General features: G+C 43.5%; 1 protein-coding gene across 1 annotated transcript in view; it reads right to left on the bottom strand.

The window, feature by feature from the left end:
• Nucleotides 1–2,056: 2,056 nt before the first annotated feature.
• The window catches only part of LOC124003777 (rho GTPase-activating protein 39-like), a 51,226-nt gene continuing 32,125 nt past the window's right edge, over nucleotides 2,057–21,157 (bottom strand). The window contains 8 exon segments of the mRNA XM_046312344.1: nucleotides 2,057–3,756; nucleotides 4,039–4,208; nucleotides 4,290–4,381; nucleotides 5,716–5,915; nucleotides 6,311–6,384; nucleotides 10,145–10,234; nucleotides 10,417–11,056; nucleotides 13,396–14,659. Coding sequence (XP_046168300.1) covers nucleotides 3,562–3,756; nucleotides 4,039–4,208; nucleotides 4,290–4,381; nucleotides 5,716–5,915; nucleotides 6,311–6,384; nucleotides 10,145–10,234; nucleotides 10,417–11,056; nucleotides 13,396–14,659 — 2,725 coding nt within the window. The 3' untranslated portion in view covers nucleotides 2,057–3,561.

Here is a 21,157-nt window from a genome sequence, read left to right as displayed (position 1 = left end):
TTATAACAGAACATGGCCAAGATGTTCAAATGTTCATAAATGACCAGCATGGTCGAATAATAGTACTAAACTGGAGCAGCAGCATGGCCAGGTGGACTGGGGACAGCAAGGAGTCATCATGTCAGGTAGTCCTGGGGCATGGTCCTAGGGCTCAGGTCAGTTGAAAGTGGAACAGCAGCATGGTCAGGTGGACTGGGGACAGCAAGGAGTCACCATGTCAGGTAGTCCTGGGGCATGGTCCTAGGGCTCAGGTCCTCCGAGAGAGAGAAAGAAAGAAGGAGAGAATTAGAGAACGCACACTTAGATTCACACAGGACACCGAATAGGACAGGAGAAGTACTCCAGATATAACAAACTGACCCTAGCCCCCCGACACAAACTACTGCAGCATAAATACTGGAGGCTGAGACAGGAGGGGACAGGAGACACTGTGGCCCCATCCGAGGACACCCCCGGACAGGGCCAAACAGGAAGGATATAACCCCACCCACTTTGGGGAAGACCCACAACTTTCAACAGATACACAATTTGTGGACACTGGGTTGAACATTGCACTCCAAAACACCTTGATAATCTGCTGATTTCATGATGTCTTGCACACATTCAAGGCCACCCTGTACCAGAGGCAGCAAAGCAGCCCCACAGCATTATCGAACCTCCCCCATTCTTGATTGTAGGGAGGGTGGTATTTTCTTTGAACGATTAATTTAGTCATCGGTAAACATAGGAACACCCCACTACTGAAGCAGACACAAAAAAGCCTGATTGCACTTCCCAAAAACCCACCTAAATAAGCCTAAATTCTGGGGAAAATGTTCTGTTGACTAATTAAATACAATTTGTCATTTTGGGCAACACAGATCAGCGCTGTGTTTACTGACGACCAAATTAAGCATTCAATAAAAATAAAACCCTCGCTACAATCAAAGATGGGGGAGGTTTAATTAATGCTGTGGGGTTTATTTGCTGCCTCTGGTACTGGGGGCCTTGGATTTGTGCAAGGCATCATGAAATCAGCAGATGATCAAGTGTTTTTAAATCCAATGTTCAACCCAGTGTCTGCATTGAAGGTTGTCAGTCTTCCACTCAGGAATGAGATGCTGGACTGTTCTGGAGTGGTCAGCAAAGAGTCCAGGGCTGGTTTCCCAAAAGCACATTAAGGCTAAGTTCATCGTTAGAACCATTGAACTTAGCCTTAAGATGCTTTTGGTTAACCGGGCCCAGATCTGAGTCACATCCAAATCCTATGGTGAGATCTGAAACATCAGTTGGTGGAGGGCACCTCTCAAATATCAAAGAACAAGAGCAGGTTGCTGCTGACAAGTGGGCCAAATTGTTGAAATGTGCAGCAAGATCATTGATGGCTACAAGACGTTTGTGTGCAGTTATCTTGGCCTAAGGTTGTGCAACCAAGTAGTAGCTCCAGGGTGCCCATAATTTTGTCCATGCCATTTAATTATTTTCCAAATTATAATTGCACATTTAAGTTTATAAAAAGAACATTGGTTCTGTAATGTTGAAAATCCAATAATTTTTATAAATCTCAACTTATAAGAAATCGGGAATTATTTAAGAAGTGCAAGGGTGCCAATGTATTTGGCGACAACTGTATGTGGCTCTGACTTGTACCACAAGCCAATTATTTAATGTTTTATTTTTACAGTCGGTTTACACTGCATGTACTTCCAATGGCAAATTGACATCAATAGTAGGCTAGGCTATTTGACAGCTTATCACTCAGCACATTTATCATACTATTATTTATTGAATTATTATTTAGAGACACGGTTTTTATCCCAATCTTATTGTTAATTTAATTTTCTGCAACTTCTGCTCTACATTATGTTAAAAAAAATGTTTTTGTTTTTTTCTAGGACAATGACATGACAACCACAAAGAACGGAGGACCAAGCTCATGACAATACTCAAACAGAGCAAAGATATACAAAACATTTGGACCAGACATGAATGTAGGGAGTACCATGGGGCAATACCCTCTACCAACAATAGAGAACTTTGTTATATACTTAATCAAGTAAATCAATGATAACCGTTCTACAAAGAAACAAACCTTTATTTTTCATGAACAATCCTTCCATAGAGCAACAGAGGTTATGTTCACATAATAAACGCACACACACGAGTGGTTGAATCAGTACTATTTTCAAAGGCAAGTTTACAGCAAGGAAATGAACAGTAATTAAAAAACCAACAAAAACACCTGTTTTTTCTCTCTATCGCAACAGAATATTCACCTTTACCCTGGATCATTTAAAAAAATACACCCATAGATTTGACTATTTACAAGCATTATTTACATGAGCAAAGCCTTCAGGGACAGTCTTATCTGCATCACCAGAGTGCCCCATCCATAGTTTTGGAGCACGTAAAAATCTGACTTTCAGGTAGACCGGGAAGCAGAGAGCAGTTATCACTAAAACTGCTGTAACAGAACACCTGAGCCAAAAGATCTATAGACCACAAAGAAAATGTGACAGTAGTACTTTATACATTTGTTTATGCCTCTTTTCAATGAGATATTGGTTTATCGCCTTGAATAGATCTCCCATACACACAGTACAACACATACAGTACATGTACCAGACAGTATACATTTACAACCTCCTTCCTCAGCAGTTTAACACCAGAAGGTTTTTAGTGCAGAACACTCTCTCCACAGACCACTAAAAAAGGGCATTTTACATAAGCTCCAAAACACATGGTCTTATTTCTTACAGTTTGTACTTTGACACGTAGGCTCTGACTGTACAGTATATTAAAATAGCTGTGGTGGTACTCTGCCACTTCAGATAAAAGCATCAACATAGCATTGAGACTAATGCAGGCTCTTGTTAATACAACTACTAAAACATCACAGGCAAGCTTATTTACAATGAGACATTTTAAATATATTTTCCCCCTCATCACACACACACATGCACCCAAAAACACACACACAGCCTGACAAAAGAGGCCAAATATCAACATGATTTCTATGTAGATTTAAATAAGGCAGGGACCCCGGGTCTGTTTGTCAGTTGCCCTGTTTCCTGATGACAAAGTCCTATACTATATGAAACTATAACTATATGAAACTCCTTATGCACAGCCCACATATCCAGTGAAATAATAGCACTTCACATTCAGTCAAAATGATATTTAGATTTCACATGCAGTTAAAAAAAAAGTCATCAAAACGAACTGGATAAAAACCGGTACCAATGATGTGAAGTCATTTGTAGTCTTTTTGAGTGTCATCATTGTGGGGTTTCCATCAAAGAGCACAATATCTCCTCTGCAGTCAGCACATACAGTATGTATTGTTCTGCAGCCAGACAGTAGACCAGAGGGTGGGTCCAATGTCCAGTATTAAAGATGCACTCCAGGATATTAAGCACAACAAATTCGTAACATTTATTATGATTTTCCAGTGTATGTGCATGTGTTGCTGCTTCGTGCTTTCAGACCAGTCAATGGAGTGGGGCAGGCTTCATACAGAAAAGCAGAGTGAATCTCTCTGTGACCATGGGGCATGTGATGTCAGGGAAGGCAGGAGTCAGTCTATACAACACCCTCAATGAAAGTGGTGTCCAGGTGAACGATGAGCATGCGCAGGAAGGACATCTCCTTGCGTGTGTTCTCAAAGATAATTAGTGGATCATCAGACTGGCAGCGGAGGCAGTTTGGGGCCATCACCATGGCAAGGTTATTGACATCCATCTTAGTAACAGACACATTGGCAGGCTGAGCAAACACCTGGGGATAATTAGTGGAGGACAGGGAGAAGAATTGTGAGGGACAGAGGGAGAGTATGTACAGAATCTTGAAACTAAGATTGACCATATTCTGTATTAATGATACAGACAATGAATGACTAAGGACAAGTTTGTAGTAATTTGTTCCATTTCAACTGCATGACCAATGACCATGTCTCCAAGGTTGAATATGATAATAGTTGTATGACAGGATGACTGTCTAGTGTTGTCCTGGACAGGTACAGTGCATTAGCTGTAGTGTTCAGTGTTGTGTGATTACTACCTGCAAGAAGTGGATGAAGTAGCACAGCACCAGTCTGTTGAGCTCAGGCAGGCACTGGACAACATTGACAGCTGCCACAGGGTCGTCATAGTTACTGACACACTGCTTGTAGAAGGCCATGGGGATGAGAGGCTCCTCCAACTCACGATACCAAAGCTTCATAAGGGAGGCTGGAAGAGAGAGGGACAGTGTTAACACTAGTGCACACGAGCATGCACACACATAGATAACAGAGGTACAGGCTACCTCACCAGGTACGTTGGGGTCTGAGCGGTTTTCTGGGATCCTCCATTGGTCGACCTGAAGCTTAAGTGCGTTGACTTCATCGATATCTCCTGGCACCCTACAGAAAAAGCAGTATTCAATAATCAGTATTTTTCAGTACAGTTGCACTGCAAGGCCACTAGGAGGAACTATAACCCCACAATTAAAAATCTAATGTTGAGTGGCTGGTTGATATTATTTTACATGTAGAATTGGTTTGCAAATTACGGCTGGTACTCTGTTCTATGGATGGGCATTTGAAATGATTTTACTATTGAAATAATATCATTACATTGTTTTGGATATCTGGATAGTCGTTTTTTATTTTTATTTAATAATAATACAAATGTATGAAGCAAATACATACGGCAGAGTTAAACAGTGGACATGCTGCTTTTCGCCAGTAGTTTGGCTGACAGCAACAGTGAAAGAGAGGTCTGATTTTCGCCATGAGAGAACTGATTCTGTTACTAAAAGGTTTTCTGGTGAGTATTTTGCATTGATCTGTGTTTATTTAATTAAATTAATTTCACCTTTATTTATTTAACCAGGTAGGCCAGTTGAGAACAAGTTCTCATTTACAACTGCGACCTGGCCAAATACTGTGTTAGGTATTGTGGAAACTATGTTAGGAGAGCGCCTGTAATTGCTATTTGAAGTTGGGAAAATAGCATACCGATGCGCAGCAGTACCTCAACGCATGCTATAAAAACTACATTCAAAAATGTTTTATTACATTTCAAATGTCATGGCATATCACTTTAGATCATATTTTCAATTTAGACAAAGTTTTTCATTGTAACCAAAAAATAAACAAGTAATCAAATCTTAATGTCCATTCAGATATCCGGACATTCGATTAAGCGGATGCGAAGTACTCTTGGCCAGCAAACGCTGCCGATGTGTCCGAGCCTTAAAATCGTATGGAATTGAATCGGCTACAGAAAGACCAAACAAAGACTAACTACACATTAAACATTGCTGGTCTCCAGGGGCTCTTCAGCAGTGGTAGACAATGTTTGCTCTGTTTTTTGTCTCTGTACAGTAGCCTGCACAGGGAACATTGGCTTTAAACTGTACTGCTTCAGGAGACCACCCACCAAGGCTGACACATACATTTGTCTAGATACTTGCTTTGTCTAGATCTCCTCTTATGACTGCTACCTTGCTAAACACACAACACTACCCCACACCTCATTGGTGAATACCAGGGTTGGAGTCCATTCCATTTCCAGATAATTCAGGAAGTACACTGAAATTCAAATTCTCTTCAATGCTTTTCAATTAGGAAAATGTGGAATTGGAATTTAGTTTACTTTCTGAAATGACTGGAATTGAAATGTAATTCACCCTAACCCTGGTGAATACACCAAGTCCAATGAGGTGATTGGCTGACCTGTCCGTCAGTCTCACCTGAAGATGCCCTCGGTCTGGGCCCCTCCCAGTGCCATGACGTATTGGGAGAGCTGCACCTGTACCCAGGGTAGCTTCCTGTCTGGGAAGAGTTCACTCTGGCGCTCCATCACCTCATCCAGGGAGCTGCCAAACAGGGAGGGGGTCACGATGGCCCGTCTGCTGTGGTCAATCTCCTCCAGAGTGGGCTTACGAAGACCCTGCAGGGGAGGATTACAGATAGTGACAACTAGGACATTTTGTACTGTACATGTACGACTATGTCTATGATTATGTCTATGACTGTCGACATTAAAGATGATATCTGGAATAGACTATAACTATGTCTTATCTTTATGTTTAAGTCTGACTGTCCAATTAAGGATCTCTCCATGATAATATGTTTCTGACTAATGTCCATATTTATGTATTTAGCATGACTTATCTCTCTATCAACATCTGTATTGGTTCAGTCCACTGTGGGTATTAAAAAAGAGAGGGGAATTCATGGCGGGGTTATGTTTTGACTGCATTCAGGCATTTTTTTACTATTGCCCAAGGCTTCCCCACCTGTTGACATTCCCCACCCCCTTTCCCTGCTCATATCTCTAATCACCTTTTTGCCTCCAGTTACGGCCACTTTCTGTAGTTTGCGATAGCAGAACTTTGCGTACGAGCTGATAGGTAGACCTGTAAAGAGAGAAGGAAGACAGGGCCACTGTAAAACTGAGGAATGAGACTCATGGGAAATACAGCTCTCGTTGTAGCTGCAGTTCACACCTTCACAGATACATCCTCTCAGTGAGGGAATCGTGTGGGCAACTTTCCAACCGAGCCAACATATATGTTAAATAATTCCTCACTAAAAGGACAAGCTATTTGTTCCCACAGATGTCAGATATTTCCAAGAAGGTAATTGAAGAGACATGTTCGCAGTGTGATTCTGCCATATGGAGATCAGAGCATACATGTCTCAACTGTCACGGTACAGTAATAAAATCTGGGAGGCTGGTGTCAGCCAACCAGCCAGCACATCATGTCCCAGGTGACTCATCAGACAGACACTTAGGACACTGGAGGGAGCAGAGGTATCCCTACCTACACCCCTATCCGTTGCCCCCGAGCCTCCCCATCACACCCATGGGGTCCCGTCCATCGTCCTTCCTTCCCAGAGAACTCTCTCTCAGATGGAGAACTTTGTGCTGCGATGAAAAACATCCTTACCGGAATGTTCCCTAGACTGAACTGAAAGCCACTGGATTTATAGCAAATGGGTGACGGACTCCCATGCATGTTCACAGCCATCATTAATCTGGCCCAGTTTGACTGTAATTACACCTAATTACAGAGATCATACCGATATTTTCCCTCTTGATCTCTGAGAAAACACACTGTTTACCCCAAGACTCCCTGAATTCACTAGTCAATAGAGGAAGAAAATAAAGAGTTGGGTTCTTTTCTTTACCCAGCCTGAGAGCAGGTTTGAACACCAGCGGTGGTCCAAATCAACATGTTGTTTTGATAAGGCAGAAGCAACAACAAAGCAAACTGAACCCGTGAAAAATCACTACTCATTAGAGGATTAAGAGCACAAGGCATAGAATGTGATGACACCTGCCAACACATGGGTTCAGAAAGTATCTCTGAGATTATCCAAGGTGTCTGTTTAGTCAGTGTTGCTACCATCCCCCTCTTCAAAGGGAGGGACACTCTTGACCCAAACTGCTACAGACCTATATCTATCCTACCATGCCTTTCTAAGGTCTTCGAAAGACAAGTCAACAAACAGATTACCGACCATTTCGAATCTCACCATACCTTCTCTGCTATGCAATCTGGTTTCAGAGCTGGTCATGGGTGCACCTCAGCCACGCTCAAGGTCCTAAACGATATCTTAACTGCCATCGATAAGAAACATTACTGTGCAGCCGTATTCATTGATCTGGCCAAGGCTTTCGACTCTGTCAATCACCACATCCTCATCGGCAGACTCGACAGCCTTGGTTTCTCAAATGATTGCCTCGCCTGGTTCACCAACTACTTCTCTGATAGAGTTCAGTGTGTCAAATCGGAGGGTCTGCTGTCCGGACCTCTGGCAGTCTCTATGGGGGTGCCACAGGGTTCAATTCTTGGACCGACTCTCTTCTCTGTATACATCAATGAGGTCGCTCTTGCTGCTGGTGAGTCTCTGATCCACCTCTACGCAGACGACACCATTCTGTATACTTACGGCCCTTCTTTGGACACTGTGTTAACAACCCTCCAGGCAAGCTTCAATGCCATACAACTCTCCTTCCGTGGCCTCCAATTGCTCATAAATACAAGTCAAACTAAATGCATGCTCTTCAACCGATCGCTACCTGCACCTACCCACCTGTCCAACATCCCTACTCTGGACGGCTCTGACTTAGAATACGTGGACAACTACAAATACCTAGGTGTCTGGTTAGACTGTAAACTCTCCTTCCAGACCCATATCAAACATCTCCAATCCAAAGTTAAATCTAGAATTGGCTTCCTATTTCGCAACAAAGCATCCTTCACTCATGCTGCCAAACATACCCTTGTAAAACTGACCATCCTACCAATCCTCGACTTTGGCGATGTCATTTACAAAATAGCCTCCAATACCCTACTCAACAAATTGGATGCAGTCTATCACAGTGCAATCCGTTTTGTCACCAAAGCCCCATATACTACCCACCATTGCGACCTGTATGCTCTCGTTGGCTGGCCCTCGCTTCATACTCGTTGCCAAACCCACTGGCTCCATGTCATCTACAAGACCCTGCTAGGTAAATTCCCCCCTTATCTCAGCTCGCTGGTCACCATAGCATCTCCCACCTGTAGCACACGCTCCAGCAGGTATATCTCTCTAGTCACCCCCAAAACCAATTCTTTCTTTGGCCGACTCTCCTTTCAGTTCTCTGCTGCCAATGACTGGAACGAACTACAAAAATCTCTGAAACTGGAAACATTTATCTCCCTCACTAGCTTTAAGCACCAACTGTCAGAGCAGCTCACAGATTACTGCACCTGTACATAGCCCACCTATAATTTAGCCCAAACAACTACCTCTTTCCCAACTGTATTTTATTTATTTATTTATTTTGCTCCTTTGCACCCCATTATTTTTATTTCTACTTTGCACATTCTTCCATTGCAAATCTACCATTCCAGTGTTTTACTTGCTATATTGTATTTACTTTGCCACCATGGCCTTTTTTGCCTTTACCTCCCTTCTCACCTCATTTGCTCACATTGTATATAGACTTGTTTATACTGTATTATTGACTGTATGTTTGTTTTACTCCATGTGTAACTCTGTGTCGTTGTATCTGTCGAACTGCTTTGCTTTATCTTGGCCAGGTCGCAATTGTAAATGAGAACTTGTTCTCAACTTGCCTACCTGGTTAAATAAAGGTGAAATAAAAAAATAAAAAGTCTCATTTCATAGCTAAGTGTTTCAACCCAAGTAAGCAAGGCCGGCCTCAGCCCAGCCTTGGCCCAAGAGAAGCCCAGCCTTGGCCCAAGAGAAGCCTAGGCCAGGCCAGGCCCAGGCAAGGGGCCTCCAGTTCCCACACGTGACTCCCTCCCACCCCTCTGTTCACAGCTGCTCCGTGCCGTGGTCACAACACCACCCTTCATTTCAGCCCGTCTATCCATCAAACAGACAGCAGCTCTCATTGTGCTGTTTGTGAGGAGGCTTTCCCCTGTGGTTGGCTGGTGGGCCCACATCGTGAGTAATGTAATAGCCCTCTCCCTCAAGTCATTATTCCAGCCAATATCTGAAAACCTCTTCAATGAGTCACACCCATGAAGGGCAACTAGTCCTCATGGTTTATGAGTCACTAACGTTGTCCAATGTATAGGTTGGTGGCACAGTCATTGCTGTACAACGTGTGTGAGTTCACTAGTGTGATCAATGCCACAAGATGAGTATAGGTCCTCGCTGATTACACTATCAAGGCTGGTATTGTGAGTTGCCCTAATGGGGTAATGTGTAGTGGCTAGGCTTTCCTTAAATCATTGATGGACACGTAATGTGGGACTGCCAGAGAGAACCATTAACATGGCTCCCATGTCGTCAATCTGCTCTTTTATCACCTCCTGTTGTATTTTGTGAAAACTAGTCATAACTATTCATAATCTACCAGGAAAACTCTAAATATCAGCATGGTAGTCAAGTGACATAGTATGAATTTCCATTTCACTCCAAATTCTTCACATATCATTACACATTTATATTTCGCTCCAAATTCTTAATCTGCAGTGAGATAGATATGAACCATGTTTGGTTTGTAATGGTTTCTAACCCATAAGGAAATAACAGAAAATTATTACAAATTATTTGTCTCTCTCTTCAGCACTCCTCAACAGACTCCTCTCCTTGGCAACTTTGGAAACCGTCCCCCATACTAAACATGAATCTTAGTGATCTCAGACCTACCTTCTTCATCTGTATTCTGTTTCCGTTTCTTTCTGGACTTTGAGTTCTTCTTCAGTTTCATGTCTTGCTGCTCTAGTATGAACTGAGTCACTAGAAACCAGAAGGCAGAGGTTAAAGGGCCATTCAGAAAATCTAATAACATCCACAAAGAGCAAACAGAAGAGAAGAGGTCAAAATCAATTCAAACCATCACAACCCTCAAACTAGACCTGTCATGCTGATAATGACACCCATAGACAGAGTGACGGAGGAATCAGGGAAATACGACCCACCCTGTTTCTTGTCGCTGCTCGGATCCGAGTGCCTCTGGATGTATCCCTCTAGGTAGCAGCGGAACTTGGGCGAGGGGGCAAAGAAGGCCAGGCTGACGGCCATCAGCTCCCAGCCTGCAGCCAGGCTCCTTGGGCTGGTGTTGCCCGTGGTCTGCCTCACCAGCTGCACATACAGCTCGTCCCTCAGGCCCTGCGTGCCCCAGCACTTAGTGATGATGAGCAAGGCAGTGTGACGGCGGTCTAGGCGGGAGGGTCTGTCTCCCATGTAGGCCTGGACCAGCTTGAACATCTCACAGGCCTCCTTCCTCACAGCGCGGTCGCTGGTCACCAGCATGGGCTTCTTGATGGAGCCACGGTTCCAGGAGAGCATGTTGGCGATGGAGACACGGCGGCGGAACAGGCCCTGGGTGTGCATGTTCAGGTGCTTGCTGGCCCAGTCCGCCATGCCTGAGGTGTCTGTGGTCGGGGGCTGGCGCAGTGTGGCGTAAGAGAGCTGGTGGTAGGAGCCTCCTATTCCTCCTCCCTCTCTGTTGTCATGGGAGACGGAGAGTTGGTGGTGGGGGCCCAGTGAGCCTGTTTGTCCATCTACCATACCTTTCTTCCTGCTGTCCATCTGAGCCTTCAGTTCCAGGGTCCCCACCTTCAGGAGAAGGAGAGAGGAAAGACAGAGGAGGGAGGAGAGGAGAGAGAGGGGGTGAGGGAAGAGAGAGGGAGAGAGAAAGTGTCAGTGCAGCAGTATGTATGTATGTATGTATGTATGTATGTATGTATGTATGTATGTATGTATGTATGTATGTATGTATGTATGTATGTATGTATGTATGTGTGTATGTGTGTATGTATGTATGTATGTATGTATGTATGTATGTATGTATGTATGTATGTATGTATGTATGTATGTATGTATGTATGTATGTATGTATGTATGTATGTATGTATGTATGTATGTATGTATGTATGTATGTATGTATGTATGTATGTATGTATGTATGTATGTATGTATGTATGTATGTATGTATGTACTGTATGTCCACAGCTGCAGTCTTCTCAATGTGGATGAGCTGCCTTTCCTCTGCTCTGCAGTTTTGAGGGCTCCAGGGGGAATTGTGCAGGATAGGCACATTAATTCTCTAAAGATGGAAAGGAACCTCATCACCCATAAATGCCCCAATATCCACATTGGCCTTTTTCGTCAGGAGCAGGTGAGGAGCCCCTACCTTTGTTCTGCCCCGACCCACCTCTCATTCAACACTACATGTGCAAATCCAAAATCTGATCACAAGTGGGATTCAACACTACATGTGCAAATCCACCATCTGATCACAAGTGGGATTTTTTCCTATAAGGAGCCCTATCCACAGTCACAGCCCCTTCACAGTGAAAACCAAACCAGTAATCCAGCTCTGGTCAGCCTCAGAGAAACATCCAGGAACAAAAAGAAACCCAGGCCAAATCAAATCAGGAATTTACTATCTGAACATACAATGTTAAACATATTTCTTCAATGTGACCATGATGTAATATGGGGTTGGAATGTGCCAAAGAGCCTGGAATTTACAATTAGGGTTCCTGATTAAATAGTGTAGATCTCCAGATTTGGGTTTGGCAGTACTTCTTTATGGTCATATGGACTTCATGGTCTTAAATGAGTGGAATGGGTCACTGTTTAAGATCAAATTGAACAAGGCAAAGGAACGTTGACAGTATGAATTATATCTTCTATAATTCTCCCTCTCTTTTATACAGATTGTTTTAAGATGCCCCATGACACGGTAGAAATTCAACTCTGCATTTCTATTTAAGGAGGCCAATAATGTCCAAAGTCCTTAAAATCAGATTTCAATATGAAACATTCAGGGTTGTATATACAGATTACACAGTTAAAACCGATCACATTTCCGTGCTGGCTTTAAACCCTTGGGTTCACTGGATTTTGAAAAATGTGTAAATCCTCTGCTTCTCTACAGTGGAAATGATAGAACAATATAGGCAAAGCTATGCAGGGGTATAGTCAACAACCAGAAGTGTGTGTGTGAGCATTCTGTACGTGCATATCTGTGTGTATCATGATATAACAGCAGGTCTGTGGACTATTCAAGAGCAGGCTTAGGGGCCCATTTCCAATATTTGTTTAAATGTGATTGCTTCAGTACCAACCCCCCATAGCACCAGTCCCTGAGCCCCACCCCTACCCAGCTCTCTAGCCCTGTGCCATATGGGACACAGTGGCCCTCCTTCCTGACCAGTTGGAACCATGTAATGGACCAGTGCGGCCTCTGAGCCTGACACTCCTACCATTGTCCAGTCTAATAGTTATTTTTACAGGTCTTGTTTTATACAATATTTTTTTATTCTAACATCATTACCTTTTTGGATCTGTAGTTTCACTGGAATACTGAAACTCACATGATATGGAGAGGGGTGCGTTGTTGAGAGGGCGTTTTGGATTATATTTGGCAGCGCTCATAAGACTAAAGATCTGCTATGGCTCTAAACTGTTGCTTGTGTAAATTGTTCATGAGAGGGAAAATGCTCCCCTAACTCAAATCATGTGCACCTGTACTAGCCTAATAAGTCAACCCCCTGAGAGTGTGTGTGTATATTATATTACACTGCTGAGTCAAAATTAAATGAATCACATTCATCTAGTTATATGATAGGCCTAATGAGCTAATCTGTCCTTACTGTGGTGTGCACAACTTTAACTTGCAATTGAGACGCTCTCACTAGTCTAGCAATGAAAGTAGTCCTGGAAAGGCACCAGCAATTTTACTACCTAGCGGGACAAAACAAGACAGAATCCAAACAAACAAAACAAACCGTTCTACATAAACAGGCAGCACAACAATAACGACCAGTCAGGGTTTTAACCAAGCAGACAAACCATAACTATTCAATTCATCAGATCTAATCTCTCACAGACAGTCAGAGACAGGTGACAGAGACGAGACAAAGACGAACACCGTAGCGTATGTGTACCTGTAAGGGGGATCCGGGGGTGTCTGGTGAGGAGAGGCTGGCTTGGCTGGTGATGCTCTTCTTCAGGCTGTCCACCTTCTCATAGGTCCTCTTCTGCCTTCCTGTCATCTCCAGCGGCGCCAGGGCCGGGATGCTATGATTACCTACCCCGCTCAGCAAACGGCTGGCGGAGTGGACGTCTTCTCGCGCCCGCAGGCCTCCAGCCTTCATCTCCCTCATGGTGTTGGAGCGGCTCACCACCTCCCTCATCTCCAACATCAGCCTCTCGTTGAGGGCACACAGGTCCCCGCTGCTGCCCACTGAGCCTGGTCTCCCCCCGGCCCCCACCCTCCGCCGGCTCTTCCTCCTCAGGCTGGGTGAGGGCCCAGTGGAGTAGCCAGAGTCCTGGTAGGTGATGGTGGTCCGGGGCCCTGGAGGTGTGTGGAAGTCCTTGCTGCTCTGCCTGTTGTGGCGAGCCTCCATTGCCCTCAACACACTGGCCTCCAGGGCCCGCCATGTTTGCTTCTTCTCCAGGATACCTGGCATCGCTGGGGTCCCTGACTCCCTCTGGGGCTGGGCCAAGAGGGGGTCCAGCCGTGGGGTGGGGGTGCGGTTGAGGCCAGCGGAGGTGGACAGAAGGGCCTGTTTGGGGTCCACATTGACCATGTGCCTGATGCCCTCCAGGCCAGCAGGACTGTAGTCAGAGGGGTTCCTCTTGTGCCTAGAGATTGAGTGAGAGGAGCCAGGGTGCTGGAGGAGCCTGAGCTTCTGCAGGCTGTGTGTGGGGGTGAGGCGGGACAGACCACCAGGCCCATTATGGAGGTTAGCCCCCTCCACCTCCATGTCCGCAGGAGGCTCATCATAGATGGGACACTGTGATCCCTCGTCATCGTAGAGGGGAAGTGTGGAGGCATACTGGTGTGACACTGACCTGGGGGTGCTGAGCTGGGACCTGAGATTGCCTGGCGTTTGGGGAGGGTCAGAGGACACCAGATAGAAGCTTCCATTGCCTGTCTTCCTTAGGTGGTGGACATCGGTGGCCATCTTGCCAGAGGGAGCGGTCTTGTGGCCCTGGGCAAAGTAAGACTGGGCCCACGGGGGCTTGCTGCTGACGGGGAGGAGGGTGAAGGTCTGGTTGCCACTGGGCTTGGTGTGTGTGTTATGGTGACGGAGTTGCAGGGCTGGGCTAGATGGGCCTCCAGGCTGGATCCGACTGACACTGTTCACATTGACCAATATGGCTGCCTTATACACTGGGGAAGGCTGCCATCTCTGAGAGAGCTCCCTGGAATAGAGAGATAAATGAGGGTAAGGATGAGATCTGGGTTTAGATTTAAAGAGATATCGTACACTCATACACTTCCGCTCAAAAGTTTGGGATCACTTAAAAATGTCCTTGTTTTTGAAAGTAAAGGAAATGTAGAACATTTTTTTTTTTTTTTTTTTTTAACCTTTATTTAACCAGGCAAGTCAGTTAAGAACATATTCTTATTTTCAATGACGGCCTGGGAACAGTGGGTTAACTGCCTGTTCAGGAGCAGAACGACAGATTTGTACCTTGTCAGCTCGGGGGTTTGAACTCGCAACCTTCCGGTTACTAGTCCAACGCTCTAACCACTGGGCTATGCTGCCGGTTTGTTTTGTCCATTAAAACAACATCAAATTGATCAGAAATACAGTGTAGACATTGTTATTGTTGTAAGTCATTTACAACAATAACAATGTTGTAGCTGGAAAAGGCAGATTTTTTATGGAATATCTACATAGGCGTACAGAGGTCCATTATCAGCAACCATCACTCCTGTGTTCCAATGGCACGTTGTGTTAGCTAATTCAAGTTTATCATTTTAAAAGGCTAATTGATCATTACAAAACCCTTTTGCAATTATGTTAGCACAGCTGCAAACTGTTGTCCTGATTAAGAAGCAATAAAGCTGGCCTTCTTTAGACTAGACCTTTCTATTGCAAAATTACATAATTTGACAATGCAAAAAAAACAAACATGTAAAATTACTGTTATTTATACAGTGGGGCAAAAAAGTATTTAGGCAGCCAACAATTGTGCAAGTTCTCCCACTTAAAAAGATGAGAGAGGCCTGTAATTTTCACATTGTAGGATTTTTAATGAATTTATTTGCAAATTATGGTGGAATATAAGTATTTGATCAATAACAAAAGTTTATCTCAATACTTTGTTATATACCCATTGTTGGCAATGACAGAGGTCAAACGTTTTCTGTAAGTCTTCACAAGGTTTTCACACACTGTTGCTGGTATTTTGGCCCATTACTCCATGCAGATCTCCTCTAGAGCAGTGATGTTTTGGGGATGTTGCTGGGCAACACGGACTTTCAACTCCCTCCAAAGATTTTCTATGGGGTTGAGATCTGGATACTGTATAGGCCACTCCAGGACCTTGAAATGCTTCTTACGAAGCCACTCCTTTGTTGCCCGGGCGGTGTGTTTGGGATCATTGTCATGCTGAAAGACCCAGCCACGTTTCATCTTCAATGACTTTGCTGATAGGAGGTTTTCACTCAAAATCTCAGGATACATGGCCCCATTCATTCTTTCCTTTGCACGGATCAGTCGTCCTGGTCCCTTTGCAGAAAAACAGCCCCAAAGCATGATGTTTCCACCCCCATGCTTCACAGTAGGTATGGTGTTCTTTGGATGCAACTCAGCTTTCTTTGTCCTCCAAACACGACGAGTTGAGTTTTTACCAAAAAGTTATATTTTGGTTTCATCTCACCATATGACATTCTCCCAATCTTCTTCTGGATCATCCAAATGCTCTCTAGCAAACTTCAGACGGGCCTGGACATGTACTGCCTTAAGCAGGGGGACACGTCTGGCACTGCAGGATTTGAGTCCCTGGTGGCGTAGTGTGTTACTGATGGTAGGCTTTGTCACTTTGGTCCCAGCTCTCTGCAGGTCATTCACTAGGTCCCCCCGTGTGGTTCTGGGATTTTTGCTCACAGTTCTTGTGATCATTTTGACCCCACGGAGTGAGATCTTGCGTGGAGCCCCAGATCGAGGGAGATTATCAGTGGTCTTGTATGTCTTCCATTTCCTAATAATTGCTCCCACAGTTGATTTCTTCAAACCAAGCTGCTTACCTATTGCAGATTCAGTCTTCCCAGCCTGGTGCAGGTCTACAATTTTGTTTCAGTTTTTCTTTGACAGCTCTTGTCACGTTCTTTCAAAATCGAACCCAGAAGCAAACCAGGACAAGGAGAGTAGGAAGAAGGTGAGTATTTATTTACAAGTGAATGTGAATGGGTAGATATATCCAGGTGGTGTAGCGGGCAGCGGTGGTGAGTTGATGGGAGTAAATAGGTGGATCCAATGGGGTAGCGGAATCCTCCGACGACCAGGCGGGAATGGGGAAAATGATCCGGGTGAGTAACTGAAGACAGAACAAACGGAGGTAAGTTTAAGGCAAGCAATACGTAAAAAACAACAAAACAAATTCTATCCAACTTGAGGCTGATACTATGGCACAACATACTGTTCATGGCTATCGATCCGGCAGGGAATGGATGTCAGGTCCGGGCTTATGAAGAGGAGAGATGATGATCAGGACCAGGTGTGCAGATAGCTGATGGGATATAGGTGCGGGTAATCAGAACTCCCAACTGGCTACATTGCCCGGCAACCAGACAGGGTGCGTTCCAGGATGCCGGAAAAAACACTCCAGGACAGAACAGAGGCAAAAAACAGACTCAGGAAACGGGATTTGTGACAGCTCTTTGGTCTTGGCCATAGTGGAGTTTGGAGTGTGACTGTTTGAGGTTGTGCACAGGTCTCTTTTATATACTGATAACAAGTTCAAACAGGTGCCATTAATACAGGTAACGAGTGGAGGACAGAGGAGCCTCTTAAAGAAGTTGTTACAGGTCTGTGAGAGCCAGAAATCGTGCTTGTTTGTAGGTGACCAAATACTTATTTTCCACCATAATTTTCAAATAAATTCATTAAAAATCCTACAATGTGATTTTCTGGATTTTTTCCCCTCATTTTGTCTGTCATAGTTGAAGTGTACTACCTATGATGAAAATTATAGGCCTCTCTCATCATTTTAAGTGGGAGAACTTGCACAATTGGTGGCTGACTACATACTTTTTTGCCCCACTGTATAAAACCACCAGTTTAATAGAGTTTACTATGGCACAGATTGGGCTACATTACAGTTAACATTGCAGGGGAAAGAAGGAATTTATGCAAATTGCCAAAGACCACATATAACGTAGCACAATGATCACATGCTAAGCACATTATACATACACCCACATATCATCAGGTTACTACTCAAGACAAGTGGTCAATTCACTTAATGTCTCATTCTCCAGTTGTGAGTGGTTTGGTTTATGACTGATGTCCTTGTAGAGAGAGAGAGGGGGGGGGGGTCTATTTCCTGTCTTGGCCTGTAGAGCATCAATATATGAAAGCACATTGTCTAGGTCCCCACACAATGAGCTGAGATCAAGACAGCATCACTGCCATGACACTCTACATTCCCATACTATTTTATTTAACTAGGCAAGTCAGTTAAGAACAAATTCTTATTTACAATGACGGCCTATCCCGGCCAAACCCCGGACGATACTGGACGAATTGTGCGCCACACTATGGGACTCCCAATTATGGCCGGTTGCGATACAGCCTGGAAACGAACCAGGGTCTGTAGTGATGCCTCTAGCACTGACATACAGTCCCCTAGACCTCTGTGCCACTCTGGAGCCCAAATCTACCCGAGTCCTGTTTAACATGACCAGTAACAAAAACATAAACACAATCCTCTGCTTGAAAGTTGTTTTGAGGTTAAACCAGTCACAGAATATAATGATAGGATAGGATAGGAGACATGCTAAGTCTAGCTCCCAGTGGTGAGAGCAGAGCTGGGGATTTCATCTGGCTTTGTGTCTGTTGTTCACTTGTCATTGTCACACCACACCCAGGGTGGTACAAACCAGGCCAGGCTAGTTTTTTCAGCCCTGCAGCATTGGCACATAATGTTGATTGTTAGCACAGCCAGTGTGCAGTGGAAGATTATCATGATCATATCTGGCTTGATGCCAATGCCCACAGTAGCGCTATATACAAGATTTCCTCACAGTAGCAGTCCCAATCCAACTATACTGTACTTACCACCCAACTAGCCTGATCTCACTTCTAAAAGAGAGACAGAGCGTTAGAAAGCACAGTGGTAAGAAAATGAGAGTGAAGTGGGAGGACAGAGAAAGAGAGATTCCACTTGCTTTGGTAATCTAAACATATGTTTCCCAAGCCATTTGAATTGAACTGAGAGATGGAGAACGAGAGAGAATGAGAGGGAGATTAGTTGTGGGAGAGTGCCATCGGGAACGAGTGGAAACATTGGCAAGATAGACTTCTATCCACCTTTTTTAAATTTGCTATACTCCCTGACTGTCTAGCTTTAGTGAGCTGGACAGTTAAGTAACTGTATAAATGTAGGTCCATTTGAATTCCTACACAGTTTCCATTCAGTTTTTGTTATTTTAAATTAATGAGTTTGTTCGATTATTATTATTATTTTTAAATTCACTCAAAGCACCCATGTGGTCCGTATGTTTGACATCCTTTCATTAGGCAATGCATGGTTCTGCTATCGTCATGGCAACACCCCTCTATGGAGCAGTGGCCCATCTAAAGACTACCTACAGATTTTCTTAAGCAGACAGACACTCTTAAGTAAGATAAATATGTCAGTCCTGAGCTTACTGGTTCATTGACACTTTGTCAACATGTGTGCTTTACCAGAATCATAAATAGCCTGTGTTGTAGCCCTGTGTTCCATCACACCGACCACAGTGGCTGTTGGGTTCTCTTCACATAATGTTAACTAAAGGGATTATATTCCACAATCAAGTTGCCCTGTTGGTGTGGGTTATAACCCCCATAAATACCATTCCCCATTTTCTCTTTCTACTCTACAGAATGGACTCTTGGAAAGCCCTTTGTTAACATAAAGAGAGTATGTTAATTTCAAAAGGTTGGGAACAGAACAATATTTCAGTAATCCAACCAGTTGAAAGTATTCGTTGGTACTTAAAGAATATGATGTCAGATCAGTTGTCGTCTGAGACATTATTACTGATGATTGGACGACATTAACTGTATCTTGGAAAGTCTACAAATTCTAGTCTACACATCAGATTCACATGGAATTGTTGTGCAATTTAAATGTTTAAATATGAAACTATTTGTGAAAAGATTAAATGTAATTTTAGTTTTTAAAATGAGATAATTATTTTCAAATATGCTCAATCAGTGGCCACGCTCACGTGAATAGGTATTGGTTGGAAATGATGAACCAACAACTTTTCTACATTTCTATAAGATCCCCAATGACCCAATTCACGGCGAACTAAGCCAACTTCAGCGTGAGCTATGGTTGCAAATGGTTGAACAACTACAACCTAACGAAATTAACATTGTGTTCCCGATGTTGTGAGGACTGATGGCCATATGTTTAAAAGAGCAAATTTCAATGTGAGGGTGACGATCACCATGCTGGAAAGATAAATTTCGCCTATACCAGCCAGAATACAGCATGAGCTTATAGTATGATAAATTGGTGTGAACTTTGAACTCTTATTCACTAAATAAATTATACATCCGAGACATCAAGTTATCAGCAGCAGCTGTAAATGTGCGTGGCCTAGGAAAGGACGAACAATCTCCTCAGAATGACAGGGTACTTTCAACACATCCCAGCCTTCCATCTTCGACCATCCTATCGAAGCGCAGCTCAGAGTAAATATATTTCTTGCATTTTCCTTTTCCGAATGGGCGTTTATTTAGAATGTATACGATTCTGTATTTACGATAGCATAGCTTCATAAAGGTTTGATAGAGACCCAATCCTTTTGTTCCTCAGTCTCCCCGCGCTTTCATTCAAACCTAACCCCCTTTCTTTGTGTAACTAGCCGTCAAATCGGTTTCGTCCTCTCGGGACGTTTTCTTTTATGACATAATTAGTAATCAATGTATGATCCATCCTGTGTATATGTAATTCTGTGTGACTATTTAGGTATTTAGTAAATAAATAATTCAACCAAATTTTGTATTGCTGATTCAACTGGTTAGCCAGTTATTCAGGTGAGACTAATAAGGTGACGATTAATAATTGTCTGCTATTGATATAAAAGATTACCAGGTCTTTAAGAGTTTATTCGGTCTTTAAGAGTTTATTCGGAAGACAATGGCTCTACAAACATTATTCCGTGGTGCCCCGACTTCCTAGTTAATTACATTTACATGATTAGTTTAATCAGGTAATATTAATTACAGAGAATTGATTTTGTAAAATAGCATGTCATATAATTTAATCCATAGTAAAGACACGACAACAGCATTCAGACAAAAGAACAGCCCATTTTACAAGATGCATCTGGTTTTACACAGGGATCATCTTCAGATCACCAAGTCACCCTTGTCCATAGATATACACATTACTTAAGGCGCTGGCTAATATACGAGACCTTGAGGAAAACCGAAATATGAAATTCAGTTAGAATCCTTTGACTGACTGGGTAATTAGATTGGGTTAAGGAGCAGCAAATCCACTTAACGGTCAGCAAATGTTTATTTGTCAACAGCTCTGGTGTCTTATGCACCTGTCCGCTGCTCCTACCTCCAATCCTTCAGTGTGAATGTGGTAGGAAAAGCTATAGCTGAATATACATATTATGCTATTAGCAAGAAATGTTCTTTCTTTCTTTCCTTCCAGGAATAACCTTGGTTGGGAAACTCATCA

Source organism: Oncorhynchus gorbuscha, linkage group LG18 (genome assembly GCF_021184085.1).
Source record: "Oncorhynchus gorbuscha isolate QuinsamMale2020 ecotype Even-year linkage group LG18, OgorEven_v1.0, whole genome shotgun sequence".
Classification (NCBI taxonomy): Eukaryota; Metazoa; Chordata; class Actinopteri; order Salmoniformes; family Salmonidae; genus Oncorhynchus; species Oncorhynchus gorbuscha.
This window is presented reverse-complemented; position numbering and strand designations above follow the sequence as displayed.